This window comes from Grus americana, chromosome 10, assembly GCF_028858705.1.
Source record: "Grus americana isolate bGruAme1 chromosome 10, bGruAme1.mat, whole genome shotgun sequence".
In the NCBI taxonomy this organism is placed as follows: Eukaryota; Metazoa; Chordata; class Aves; order Gruiformes; family Gruidae; genus Grus; species Grus americana.
Window position 1 is genome coordinate 10,855,117 of NC_072861.1, and position 15,027 is coordinate 10,870,143.

Genomic DNA, 15,027 nt, shown 5'->3' on the forward strand with positions numbered 1-15,027 from the left:
AGATTTATAATGCAATAAAACACCAGGCATGCTTTGTAGCACAGGCAGGAATGGGCTATGGTTTATGCAATTGCATTTGTTGTATAGAGAATGCCTACAGTTTGTTCACAAGCAAATTTATACCATAGTTTATCTTTTGGAAAAGCTTGTGCTTACTCAGCAAACAAAAATAAAACATACAAGTAGTTAGAATTGCGTTTATATGTAGTTCAGTTTCATTTGTGTATACGGGCCTTGTTCACACTTTTTTGCAGGAAGGCCTCCAGTACGCTACAACGCTATACACAGAAATTTGTAAAACTGTTTGGTTCAGACTTATTTAGCCAGTCTGTCATATAAGAAGACTTAAACGGTCTTTACCAGATAAGAGGGAACTTTGACATATGTATATTAGCCTCAAAACGCAACATGATTTGTTCAGCTAGCATGTTAGAGATGCTGTATGTTCCTTCTGCTATATATGGGCTCTATTATACCAATTCTGTAATGGTCTTAAGTTTAGTTAGTAAATTAACTTCATAAGGCAATACCAATATAAGATTGCAATACTTAACATTTTTCAGGAACATTCAGAAGACTTTGAGATGTTGTCCTTTTGGCTTTCCAATACATACTATTTTCTTAACTGTTTGAAGCAGTACAGCGGGGAAGAGGTAGGAATGATTTAATCAAATAATTCCATTACTTTACTAGTGACAGACTTTAATTGGAATTAAAAATAGTGATAATAGATAATTGTTTACCACCTCACCACAGTTCCTTCCAGATACTTAGATACTCATATTGCTCTGCAATGGTGTTGTCTTACAAAAATAATAAGACCATATAGAACTAACAGATCAAGTGAAATCAAGGAAACATTAAAGTGCTAAAGTAGATTAAAGATACAGCGTGGAAACCGCTACTTAATTTGAACTCTTCCACAGGAGTTTAATGTGAGCTGGACTTCAGATGTCCAGCTATATATATATGTGTGTGTGTATATATATAAAAAAAACAACCCCAGTTTTACTATTGTATAATTGTGACCATTCAAGAACCTGCTGCTACCAGTATTGCAGAAGAAAACTTCAGGGAAGGAGCAAAACAATAAAATACCTGTTTTCCCCCCGCCACCCCTTATTTAACTTTCTTGTTTAAGCTAAGTTTTATCCTGAAAAACAAAATTATTTTAAATTCTTTTAAATTGCAAACTCTTATATATTTTATTGCTAGGTTTTATAAATTTAGGTAGACCGAACTGAAATTGCATAGGCACAGAAGAATATAGTCTTCAGGACCATAAAGCCTTGGAATTGCTGTAACTGTGTACTGTCTAAACAGCAGTCCTCCCTCTTGTGGTCATATCGAGAACAGCTACAGAGCAGCGCAGAATGAATACATTTAATTAATTAATAAGTCTTTCATCATTTAGTTGCAACAATAGGGAGAGGTCTGAATCCAGAATTTAGAGTTTCAATCTATAGTTGTAATCAACATTCAAGACTTCAAACAAGTAAGGATTCAGTCTAGGCTTTTGAAGTCAGAACTTTCCAGATGAAAAGTCCAAAAATGAGATCTTTTTGCAGCAATCCAATGTATTTTTTTTTCCCAACATAATTTAAACAATTGCATTTTGGTTTTGTGTTTGGTTTTGGTTTTTTGTTGGGTTTTTTTTTTCCCCTTGGGGGGGTGGGTGGAGTTTGTTTTCTGTTTAAGTGATCTAGGAATTGCTCCAAAGGTCATTGAAACCTATGCACGTCTTTCCTTTGGTTTTAGCAGGCTTTAGGAAGAGGATAAACATCAACATAAACTGGACAATTAAGCACAGGAAGCCCAGAACTGGAAGCATCCATTGAAGTTAGCTGTAGCTTTGACTCATTCTGAGACTGTGTTCAGCCAGTTACTCTAATATATATGTTACATTATAGTAGCAACTTATAATTATATAATGTTATGTGATTTCTAATAATTATATTTACGACTTACTTGTAGGAATTTATGAAGTGTAACACTCCACGTCAGAATAAGAACTGCTTGAAGCATTTTGATCTCTCAGAATACAGACAAATTCTTAGTGATTTGGCCATTCGTATCTATCACCAATTCATTATTGTAATGGAGAACAACATTCAGCCCATGATTGGTAAGACAGAAACAACCCAGACAGACTTAAATGTAGCTTGTGAAGTATGCAAATAAAGCTTATACACGGAGGCAAAGGATGGGACAGACTTCTTTCTCCTGTTGATTTATACATATGTGTACCTGTGCGTATAAATTCCACTGATTAGTATATCCCCACAGGGTTTGGAAAGACTTGTTCCTCACAGTGTTTCCTGGTACGCAATAATGCTTTGATAACAATCAACATTCTGGAAAAAAAACAAACAACTTTTTAAAATTTGTGTGCTCCAGAAGCCTTTGTCAGTATCTTATTTTTCTTGCATCATTTAACTTTTAAAATATCCTGAAAGTAGGTTTGGTTCAATAATCAACATAAGTGAAAGGAGCCTTAGGAGTGTTGGTCTTATCAGTTATTTTCTATTGTCTTTCAGTACCAGGCATGCTGGAATATGAAAGTCTTCAGGGAATTTCTGGCTTGAAACCTACAGGGTTCCGTAAACGTTCTTCTAGTATAGATGACACGGATACCTACACGATGACATCTATCCTGCAACAGCTCAGCTATTTTTATAGTACTATGTGCCAGAATGGCTTGGACTCTGAGCTTCTAAAGCAGGCAGTGAAGCAGCTTTTCTTTCTGATTGGAGCTATTACCCTCAATAGTCTTTTCCTCCGCAAGGACATGTGCTCATGTAGAAAAGGAATGCAGATAAGGTAAAGCCAGTAAAGTTTCAACAAGCGCTTGCTTGAGATTGAATTTTTACCATTTTTATGTATTGCCTTTTATCTGTAAGTCTCTGGATATTCTGTAATCATTCTGCTGGAAGTAGCCAGTTGTTTTTCACTCATTTTGAAAAAGTAGATTTTTGCCCTTTGGGCTGAGCTTTCTCAACATATTTTATTACAATTGTTCTTTCCATGGAAACACTAATGGAGGAAAATATGGAGAAAATTACAGTCTGGAGTTGAAAGTCAGATGTTTAGGATACTTTCCATGCTAGTTTACTCATGATGTCACAAATAGTATTTTTAATTCTTTCTTACTATAGTAAACAGGTGCAGCATCTCCTGGCTGGCAGACAGACAGAAGCTGACTTGCATTTTTTTGTGCTCTGTGACAAGAGAGGCACTGAGACAGAGCCTTTGAGGGTTTAAATCGGGCATAATCTGTCTTGTTATGAGCACCAAGAGAACATGCTCCTGTTTTGCAGACTAAGGTGAAAGAAAATCAGTTAAATCTTGACCCATCTGGGAATATTACTAGAAGAAAGCTGCTTTAACCTTTAGGTCATCAGTTATAAGCCCGGTCCTGCTTTGTGATGTGCAAAGTTTGTTCACATTTCCTGTGTAAGCTCAGTTCTAAGTGAATACTTTAAAGACATATAGTGCTACAGTGTAATAGGCAATGCCAGTACGTATTAGTAATTTTCTGTAAACAACAGCTATACTAATAACTTGCTTTCTATTATCCAAGCTTTAAGAAATAAATAAAAAGGATTGAAATATACAAAGGATTAAACTTCCAGATCAATAAGCTATTAATTGTTTGATTTTTATGATTTACAGGTATGTTTTTGACTCAAAATGTATGAATTTGAACACTGCATTAGAGGAACATTCCTTCTTTAGAAGTCTTTAATATAACTTGCTTGTTGGAGGGAACCTGACATTTCTGTTGTCTGTTCACGGTTTAACCCAGATGTAATATCAGCTACTTGGAAGAATGGCTTAAGGACAAGAATCTTCAAAGCAGCAATGCCAAAGAAACTTTGGAGCCTCTAGCTCAAGCAGCCTGGCTCCTCCAGGTCAAAAAGATCACAGAGGATGATGCCAAGGAAATATGTGAACACTGTACATCTCTTTCTACTGTGCAGGTAACAAACCATCTATTTTCTCCTGGCAGCATCAATTGCAGAATCTTAGTTAACTGAAATAACTTGTTGCAAAGAGCTGTTGGCCTTTCATTTGATAAAAACAGCATTCCTCAGCATTCCACATCAGCACTTGTTAAACTGAATTATTCCCAATTGTTAGCGTTTTGACTGCTCCTGTGGTGGATACTTATCTGCTTTGTTGCATCCCACAGTTTTATTCCACAGTGTATTTTCTTTGTGACAGGCTTTTTTTGTTGTTGTTGTTGTTTCCCTTAATCAGTTCAACTTTTTCTACATCTTGATCCTCTGGAAATGAGTCATAGCAATTATCATATAGGTAACAACTCATTAGATGACCAGTCAAAATTCTCTCTTTATTTTAAAATTCTTAACTGAAAAAGCATATTAATGCTTTCTTCTTTTTGTCTTCTCACTTTTTGTGACATACTAAATTAGTCTTTTGTAATTTGAACAGATAGTTAAGATCCTCAACTCATACACTCCAATAGATGATTTTGAGAAAAGAGTGACTCCAGCATTTGTTCGTAAAGTCCAGGTAAGAGCTACAACTATTATTTTTCATGTTCAAGTTACAGGATACTTCATACACACTGGTTTTGATGCTATGTAGTTATACTTGACCTTTACATCATATTATTACTAAGCTGCTCAGCTTCTAGATGTTTGGAATTGATCAAAACAAGTCTCCTTAACATCATGTGAAAGCAATATTTGCAATGGGAAGCAAACAATGTACTGGTTTTGCTTTGATTCTTAATACAATATTTTCTTACCCTTTCTATTATAATTTCAGGCTATGCTAAACAATCGTGAGGATGTTCCACAGTTGATGCTCGATACCAAATATCTCTTTCAAGTGACGTTTCCTTTCACCCCCTCTCCACATGCCTTGGAAATGATACAAGTCCCCAGCAGCTTCAAACTTGGCTTTCTCACAAGGGTTTAATAAAACCAATGCGTTGGTATTTCCTCAGAGACTACGTAAAGACAGGCAGACTTTCATGGTTCATTTCTCCAGCTGGTGGATAGTATGGCAGCTTGCAGTGAATTAAGCCGTTAAAAACTTGTTCTTGAGTCAAGACTTTAAAAGAAGGAATAATTTCAGCTTGTGATTTCCTTCTCTCTTTTCTTACTCTTCTGTCTTCATTACAGTCTACAATGATGAGTTTCTATCATCAGCTGAACGCAAAGCTAACCATACAGTTTTTTAGCGCCAACAAGAAAAGCATTTATCTGACAAGTTTGCATTGGTGCCTTTTCAGCACCAGTCAGAGGGGAAGACTGCCATGCGATAAATGTTATTATTTTAGAATTTTCTTTGCCTTTGCTTTTTTCCAAGGTAACTCTGTTCATTGCCTTGGTATACTGGATCTGTTTGACAGACCTGTTTGACAGTAGCTTTCACCCTTTTATACTTCTTATACCTTTATTCCTTTCATAAAAAAAGTTTTTTGTAACAGTTGCTCTAGAAGACTGTAGCAGGAGGGAAGGGAAGGTGTTTCCACAATTCTTAAAAAAACCCAATCAGTATAAATAGGTACATTGAATCTGAGGAACTGAGATCAATCTGAGAGAACTGTCATTACAAACCCACATTGTCTTTTTGTAGGCTTGCTGGCTTGGCATGCTGAATGCTTGCATTGCAGTTCAGGCGCGCTAGGTAGCTCTTCAGCCAGGGGAGGACGACTTGGGTGCGCTTCCTGAAGATAGATTTCAGTTTTGTTCTCTGCAATGACAAGTCTGGATTTTCATATCAGTCGTTATAATAGAAATGTCAGATATTAAAATTCATGTCATGGTCCAGGTTTGAATTACAAGCTTGCTTCTTTAAAAAACAGGAGTCATCTCCTGGTTTGGGTCCATTTCTAGTGCAGCGTATTTCAGAACATACACTGAGTATGCGCGTATGTGTGCATCTTCTTTTTCCCTTTCTTTTTTGCTGGCTTCCTTCTTCCAGTCCAGACACTGAGTAGGAGTGAATGCAGCTACTGTGGTCTGGTCTTACTGATAAACCAAACTTAATTCCTTACGTTTCATTTGTATTTGTTTCACTTCAATTGCAGGATCCTTAGAAGAACTGTTCCCTTTTTGCTTTGTTCAGCGTTCTCCCTGTAGTCAGAATGCAGCGAACAGTAACTTTATTTAGTACTGGACCTTGTCAGAACAACTGGAGAAACAGCATTCACCTCACCACAATAATGACTGTCCTTAGAAAGTCCTCAGTAAATAATGCTAGTTTTCTAGCTAGTCTGTTAGACATAGTTATTAAAATCAAGTACTAAGCTTTGAAATATTTAAGGGATTCCAATTTATTTAGTTAATTTAAATATTACAAGAAGGAGCAATTGATTTGATATTTTTTTAATACACAGTGTTAGTACTGCTTGTTTAATTTCACAGAACAATCTGTAAATATAAGGAACGAATCATTCTTGCTATTTAATGTCCTGGGTGTTTACTGTGTACAGTGAAATATTCATGGTGATATCCACAGAGATATCTTCAAAATATATGAAGGAAAAATTGTGTGTTTTGTTCAATAGCAATAAAAGCTGTACAAAATATCACAGACATGTAGGTAGACTAGTATTTTAATCTGTTAAATAAAGTAGCTTTTAAATCAATTTGTAGTGCTTTGAGTGATGTAATAGTTAAGTTTTCAGTACGGGAGTATTTGAAAGAAGTTACTTGGAACTGTGCGAACAGTAATGAATGCTGTCAGTCTTGTGCTGCACCGTAAATACTTACTTAGTGGTCCAGTTGCTTTGCTGTAACATCATGTATCTTCCTGTCAGAATGGTACGCTGTCCTTGGCTCCGCATGAATTTCTGTAAATATTTTGATGCAAGCGAGTTTTGTTGCTGTAATTTGTATGTAGCCATTTTTACAGTTACTGGAGCTGTTTGTCTGTTACCTGGTATGGTATGAGTAAAATCACAGTCTACTCTTACATCTACATCACATAGAAGTGTCAGAAGGCATGTATGTCTCTATGACAAAAATTATTGGTCGGGGAAAATTGTTCTGGCAATTTCATGCTGGGTTACTTTGAGAGGTTTGTGTGAACTACACTATTAACGCTGTGTGTGCAAACAACAAAATATATTTTTTAAAAGAAAGTTCAAAATGATCAGTCTACTGTATGTTCTCAGAAACTTACCTTGCTATTGATGACATTAATGCCTTCAACCAGTGCGTAGGTACAAAATTCTGTTTGTTATCTGTAATCCTTCTAAATACAAGGAGCAGTTTTAGTGAAGACAGATACATGAAAGAGATAGTACTGAGGTTAACTGGCCCAGAATGATAGTAAAGGAGAAAGCTATTTCATTCCAATGGGATAACATTGAATGATGATCCTTTCCTGCGGTGGGGAAGCACTGAAACGGCTTATGGAGAAGTGTGTAAGATGTTATTGGCATCTTTGGACATGTTTAGGCACACGACTCCTGCAGTTTCTGGGACTAGGACTCAACAGCAGTCCTGTGTTCCCATAATATTCTAATAAAAAAATTAGGACAGGTTACTTCCATCCAAGTCTCTGCTGGGCTGAGACCTATTTTTTTTCCCCTCCCTTCCCCTCATTTTGTCTCAGATCCTCTTGACTATCAAATGCAAACATCTAATGGCATGATTTCGGTGACTTCAGCAGAATCTCAATAGTAGATGTGACCTTCAGCACTTTTTAAATTTTTCAGACATGTTTTCATAAATTTCCCCTAAATTTTTTAAAACAGTGCAAAAAAGCAGAAATTTTTAATCTTATTGATTTTAAATTTATTGTCTTAAAACAGGTGAATAGTAAAAGAATATCCAATGAAGAACCAGCATGGACACTAATCAGTTTGTTTGACTTTTAAATTTCGTTAAGAATATGAGATAGACTTAACATTGACAGTGTTACTTGTCAGAATGTCAACTTGATAGTTGGAAAAATCAGTCGTCAGTCACCTCCCCAGTACATTTAAGCTTTAACATTTGGAAGCCATCTAAAAACTGCTGCTGTATGGAACAGGCAGGTAAGATCTAGTTTGCCTAATAGTTTATGTTCTTTATTCTATATTCTGAAAGAGGGCAGTTAAAGCCTTTAAACTGTAATCGCCAGTACGTAACTGACCTGAGGTGATACAACCAGAGGGGCTGAGCTTTAAATACCCTCTAAGTAGACTTAATAGGAAGGCTACCTTTCTACGTTAGCAGTTGCCTGCGGCTTATTTAGTCGTTTTGAGAAATCTCCAAGTTCTTGCTGTTTGAAAAGGTGGGTAATTTTGGATATTTAGCAACAAGATTCATTGTACAGAATTTCTTTGTAAGTAGGGTATTTCTTAATGTTTCACTGTGCTACCATTTTTAAATTCCTACTGTAACTTTAAAAACGTAGTAAGTTTAAAATTTCAGGCTACAGCGCAAGAAGTTGTAATCTTTTTAGACCTTTTTGGTTTAAATAGTTTATATCTTTATAAAATACTATACAAATCCATCATTATCACAATCAATCTCAGGTATAATATGGCTTTTTAATTATTCAGAAGTTTTGTTGGCTTCTCTTGTAGAAAAATTTTTTAATGTCATAATCTCATCTGAAGTAAAATAATGATAGCAGGTATGATTCACCCTGTGTGTTACTCCAGCAGATTCTCACACTTTATCAAAGATTAGTTCTGCCTAGAGTATTTATTCCAAGCCCAACAGATCCTTGACTAAAGTCAGTAGATCTATAATGATATTTTGTTCAAATAAGATGGCATTTTTGCCTGTAATGCCTTCGTTTTACACTTCTGAACTGAAAGTTTTCCTCCTGAAGTCTAGTGTCTTAAGACTTCACACCAAGTATATAAATCTGTGATTGTCACCTGAGTTGCCCTCAGAGGGAACCACTAATTCTAAGAACCATGGAATAACAGGTTATTTGGTTGCAAATGTCCAGTTTTAAGAATCTAGCAGAACTGAGCCTGGGTGCTGTAGTCACTTTAAAGCTAGGAGCAACACTAGCACATAGAAGCTCCCTGAAAGGAGGGCAGCTCGTGGTCTTAGGCTCATTGTTTGCAAGAAAATGCATTAAAAACTTCAGGGCATATTTGTTGCTTTTCATCAAATGGAATATAAACCTCTTTGTGCGTAGCTGATTGAAAGCTCCATGCAAATTTCAGATTCATGTGCTGCTGTTCCTTTTGGGACAGATTGCTTCCCGCGTGTTTGGGGATGAAGTTACGTATCTCCTCCAGACAATAGCAAAACTTTTATTGAACTGGGTGTGGGCAGGATTTCAGAGTTTATCATCTCATTTTTCAAGTAGGCCACTGAAGTATTTAAGAATAAGCAGCAGAATGCAGGCAAGTGCATAGAATGAAGTTTGGTTTGGTTGGTTTTCGTATAATGTCCAGCCAAACAAATTCTAAAATCCGTGAATTTCTTTTGCTCCATTTAAATCTCTCTTGCAATAGCTTCTTCTAATTGTTGACACTAAACTCATTACTTATGTACATGTCTAAATATGTTAAAAGCTTTCATTTTAGAAGTGGTGAAAGGTCCCATTTCCTCTATGAAAAATGTACAGAGAAAAATGACATTACAGTAGTAGTCTTGTTTGTTTTTCTGCCTCTCAAGTAGTTTTTAATTCTCTGTTGATGATAGTGCTTTGATCATAGAGATGCCTGGCTTGAGAACAAAAGTGGGTTCATAATGACCCAGCTTTCAGTTTGCTTCAAGCATCAATTTCTGCTTAAGCAGCACATTGTTCATGATATTTTTGTAGCTGCTGACTGAATCCTAGGTCATCTTTTCAGCTTCAAAAATAATGCATAATACGGACTATTTAATAATGCAGTGGGAAAACAATAAATATTGATCAGTGCAGATTTCTCACAAATCCAGCTGCTGTTACGCCTTTCTGGCTACTGTCTGCTGACAGTAGTTAAGTGAAAACTAAGAGTAATTTCCTGCATGTGGTGAATCCACACGCACATTATAATGATGCGTAATCAGTGCACGTTGTAACACAATATGTATTTCGCTTTGTATTTTTCTTCATAAAAATATAATCTGCAGAGCATGTGACTGTCGTGCATATAGTGACAGTTCATCAAACTCGAGAGATTAGTCACAGAGAGAGATTATCCAGCCTACAGATGTCTATAAGCAGTCTAAGCTGCATTAGCTGGCAGAGCAGTAGCGGGAAGCTTTGTGCTGGACTGGAATGCACTCTTTCCTTCTTCTCTATCTCTTTTCAGCTCTCTCAAACCGCAAAGATGTGTGACCAGACCTTTTTAGCAGTTGTATTTGGTCCATGTGACAAGTGCTCCAAAGAGAAGCCCCTTAGGGCTGTTTACATCAAATCAGAACAACTCAGCTACTGCTCACTGTGTGTGGAAATGGTACGTTATCGGTTTTATCAGACAGAGTGTGGAAAGACTGCAAAAAAGGAGTTGGATGTATTAGTGGTCTGTTACGTTGGATTTTTCTGGACAGCAAATAAGTATTGCTAGGCCTGTGAAGTGCCAAGCACACACCTCTGCGGGCGCTGGGTGTTCCCACGAGCCTGCAACAGAGGTGGCCCCGGGGTTCAAGGATACTTTTTATGATTCTTGATTGGAAAATGGCCATGAGCTTTTTTTTTTCCCCAGGGTACCGCATTCCTCAGCTGTGCAAATGTTACGTGCCTGTCTAAACTCTGCTCTGAGGTATATGTGTGCAAGTCTGCTTCGCCTACGATCTTGAGTGTTTCCCATTGTCTTTCACAGAACTTAACAAAAAAAGATGACACCGTTGCAATAAACTCATTCACTAGCAGCTAGGGGCTATGAAGGTCATCTAGTCTGTCTCAGTAAAAATGAGACACAAGTGAAGTGCTGTCAGAACTCCTTGGTGGCCCACGTTTCGTGCTTAGACCATGTTGTCTCGTATCTAAGTGCAGTACTTGGGTGCGAGCTGGAAGTAGCTACAATGAGGATAAGGTGGGAGAAGGTTGCACAGCAGTGGAGTGTCTTACCACCACAGAAGGTGGTAATGGGTGAGACTAGCAAACCTGCTAGCCTGACCAGCAGGTCCTGCCAGAATACTTGCATGAAGAAGGGATGACGTTGGAAGCTTTATAATCTCCAGCAATTACTGGTGAGGTGATATCCCACTATCCTGGTAGGGAGCACTGTTCTAGAGAGATCACGGTGGGGGTTTTTTAGATGAAATACAAAACTAAGATCAGGAACCTATGTGGCTACTGAAGAGCTGGTCTCCAAAACTCCTTTTGTAAACTTAAGAATTTTTTGTCCTGATTATATTACAAGTTGGAGTAGTTTTGTTTTATCTTCCTGAACCATTGTGCAGTATCAGTTGGAGAAAACACCCTTCATAGTTTCCTCCCCAGAACTGGTCTCTACCATGACTAAGGCCCAACAGTTTGTTGTATTTGAGTGTCGGATGAAATGATCTCTGCAGGAATGCTAAAAGGTTTAACTAGCTGTGTTTACAAAATGCTGTTTTACAGGCAGATGAGAGCACTGATTAGGTGGTTATAGGTGGTGCAGTGTGTACAGTTCACTGGCTGACGCAGCACATTCTCATGCATTACATTGTTTAGGAGGAAATTTAGACATATACTGCCAGACAAAAGACAGTCCCTTCCTGGTTTATTTGCTTCTCCTGACTTTGAAATTGGTGCTTTGTTCAGGTCCTTGGCCAACAGCCTATGAATAGTTATTTATCCAGTAAATTTTTGCATGACCTGATAGATGCATGCTGGAATTGCAGGAAACTGGCTGTTTGTTATTTATAGTTCCTACAACTTTCTCCTTATTTGCATTATGGAAGTTAGACTCTTACCAACTGAAACAGCTGCTAGGTGGAAGCAGATTGAGACTTCAGGAAGAATTGTGTCAGTACCTAACAGCCTGTTAGGCTTCCTATTAGCACTGCAGAAAGATCTGGGCTTTCTGGTAGATCTGGCTGTGGCTTGCTTCTTTGTGTTTATTTTGTAAAAGATTTAAAAACAAATATTCGGAATGCAACTCTTTGCACTAGCACTGAAATACATATGGGTAGGGAAATTGTATCCTTTTTTAAATTGATTTTTCAGAATTGTGGGTATACTTTGGCTTATATCAAAATGCGCAAGATATCCTTGCCACACTTGTGCGCGTGTTCATGGATGCATGTGCATAATGTGGTGTACAATTGGCTAATCTTTTTCAACTTCCTGATTTTCACATGCAACTTCTAATTTTGGTCCAGCAGATGCACGCATGCATTTTCATCGGCAGTCTTTGTAATTTCCCCCAAACCAGCATATGTTGAGGGATAACAGAATTAGAAATTGCTGATTCCCAGTGTTGAGATCATCCTCCTTCAATTGTTTGCTTTTAGACAAAATAATCTTTTTCCTCTGGGGTTTTGCCTACTTTAAAGATTGGTGCTAAATAGTAGAAACTCAGTATTTGCTGGTTTAGTCTCCCCACAGAAGTATTAGTAAATTAGCTTACAATTTAAAAAAAGATCAGCTGGTGAATTAGAGTGAAAAGTTATTTTAAAGACCTAACTTTTGAGGTAGGTAACAATTTGTGACATGCTGTTAGGTCCATTTTCCCCAGTGTCCTTATTAACAGAACAGTACCAACGTTCTTCCGAGCATCCCCATCACAGCAATCTGCTGTTCGCCGCGTGTGGAAGATAGGTTTATGATTGCAGTCATGACTGGTTTTGCCACAATTCTTGGTGATTAATATTGCTGTAGCAGCTCCATAGGATAATGCCCTACAGAAAGCTGACTACTCTCATAGTGGTTACCTCAAAATATCTGAAGCCAAGGGTCAGCTTGTCTTTGCTTCATTGGGAAGAGTCAGAGAAAAAAGCTGTCCTTGTTTTGGGCAACTCGGAAGCTCACTGCTGCTGAGGACATAGCAGGTGATTTGGAAGCAGTCAGCTTTCTAGGGAATGCTGGTGGTCAGTATGAAGCCACAACAACAAATACATTTGTGCCAGTCGTTACTGCACAATTAATGGATCATAAGATGACAAAGTGGAGTTCAGTTACTTGTCACTGCTTTTCCATATATTCCACGTACCATACCTCCTGTGCAGGATGTTTTCACAGCCTTTTGTCCCATGTTGATGTGTTTTGAAACCCATCTAAAAGCAGAGACCAGGCTAAGAGGACCTCTACTTTATCCACTGCTGCTGACCGCACTGCCATTTCAGATTAAACATGCCTTCGGCATAGTGAATTCTAATACTGCATTAACAAATTGTTTACTACTTACAATTTTTTTTTTTTTAAGCAATTGCTAATACATTGTTAAAAGTACATTGCCTTCAGTATGGTTAGATTTTATGAAAGGGGAGAAACAAAAATCCTTGATTGTTTACTAAATGGTAACTTTTTTTCTTTTTTACTTGACCTAGTGCTATGTTATCGTCTAAATTAATCCAACCCTAGTTCATTTTATTTAAAACTCCCAAATGGTCTTACTCTAACCTGTGTTTTTTGCATCATTAGTGAATGACTACACGGGTAGTTAAGAAGCTTGGTCAGATGAGCTAAATACATCTCTGTTTTTCTCTTTCCCTCTGTTTTTCTCTTTCCCTCTGTTTTTCTCTTTCCCTCTGTTTTTCTCTTTCCCTCTGTTTTTCTCTTTCCCTCTGTTTTTCTCTTTCCCTCTGTTTTTCTCTTTCCCTCTGTTTTTCTCTTTCCCTCTGTTTTTCTCAAAACTAATGAAATACACGTTATGTATCACACACTTCTGTAGCTCACTGTTCGGTAGAGGCTTCTCTTTCAGCTCATGGCTCTGCTTATCCCTGTCATCTCAGGATTGGTATCGTGTATTGGTCTGAACATGTGTGGTTCCCAAAGACTCTCACCTTCTGTGCTGTACTTCGTAGACTTCTTAATCCCCTTCCCCAAGGCAGTGAGACTGTTCACATGAGTAAGGCAAGAAAGTCTGGGTTTTCCCCTGTCAGAGCTGTGCCAACTATCTGACATGCAGGTGTTATCTAAGCCAAATTCGTTACAGCTGATGTATTCCTATCAAGGCAAAGAAATTTCTTATGTTTTCTGTTGGATTTAACTTGGGGCCCCTTCACACTTATCAGGTGTCAGAAATAGAACATTTGTCATAGATTCAAACCCTTCAAAAATGAAGTTTCTTCAGAATCTTCCCCTGCCACTCCCCCAGGACACAGCTGCATTATTGAGTTTAATATAAGTAGGTTTAATTTTTACAGACATGAAGATAATACACTAGAATGTTCCTGTCACTTCCCTGCTAAAAGATGCTTCTTTCTGTTCTTTTGGTATCACTTTAAAAATACTGAACTTTTATTTCCTTGGCACTGTCAGTGTGCTGGAATGCATTTCCAATGTGCTGTTTACTCTGAAGGACTTTGAAGGATGTTCCCATATCCAGCAGTATGTGAACTCCATAGATTATACTGCCTACTTTTTCTTTTGTGACACGGAAAGTAACTGGATCAGTTCAGTTCAGGGTTGCCTGCGTGGCCATCGGGCTGGTGTGGTTAGGTCACACCAGTTTCTGTGGACAATGAGAAGACTGGAAATGCATCCACTGTGTTTTGACTCCAGCAAAGTAACCCAGCTCCCGCCTGCAGATCCATTACCAGGAGAGACCTGGCACACGTGGCCAGGCCAGGGCCCGAATTCAGCCTCCGGAGTGACAGCGAAGAGTTCAATGGCTCTGCCTGTGCACCCCAGTCGGACAGTGACACTGCTGCACAGCCTGGTGTGGGAAAGGACTACTTTTTTTTCTCTCCAGGACCCACACTGTGACCAGGATATGCCCAGGCTCTAAACAACAGCTGCAAACACACGTTTCTTATCTCCCTTCCCAATCTCGGCACATCTCCAGGTTGAACAATAGCTATTGGACTGTCTCTTTTCTGCCTTAAGGGAGACAATGGGAGTAAATATGAGCAAAGTTACTCCACGTAGATCAAGGACAATTACTGTAATAAGAAGAGGACGTTTTCAAGGAACTCCCAGGGAACAAAAAGCTGCAAGACCATGTGCTGTGGCTCTTTC

At 38.1% G+C, this 15,027-nt stretch overlaps 1 protein-coding gene across 3 annotated transcripts in view; it reads left to right on the top strand.

Moving 5' to 3' along the window:
* Positions 1-7,077, top strand: part of MYO5C (myosin VC) — a 37,609-nt gene extending 30,532 nt beyond the window's left edge. For all 3 annotated transcript variants that reach the window (XM_054837315.1, XM_054837316.1, XM_054837317.1), the window contains 6 exons: positions 564-653; positions 1,975-2,125; positions 2,538-2,820; positions 3,806-3,980; positions 4,456-4,536; positions 4,795-7,077. In XM_054837315.1, coding sequence (XP_054693290.1) covers positions 564-653; positions 1,975-2,125; positions 2,538-2,820; positions 3,806-3,980; positions 4,456-4,536; positions 4,795-4,947 — 933 coding nt within the window. In that variant the 3' untranslated portion in view covers positions 4,948-7,077. The remainder of the gene's footprint in view (positions 1-563; positions 654-1,974; positions 2,126-2,537; positions 2,821-3,805; positions 3,981-4,455; positions 4,537-4,794) is intronic.
* The last annotated feature ends 7,950 nt before the right edge of the window (positions 7,078-15,027 follow it).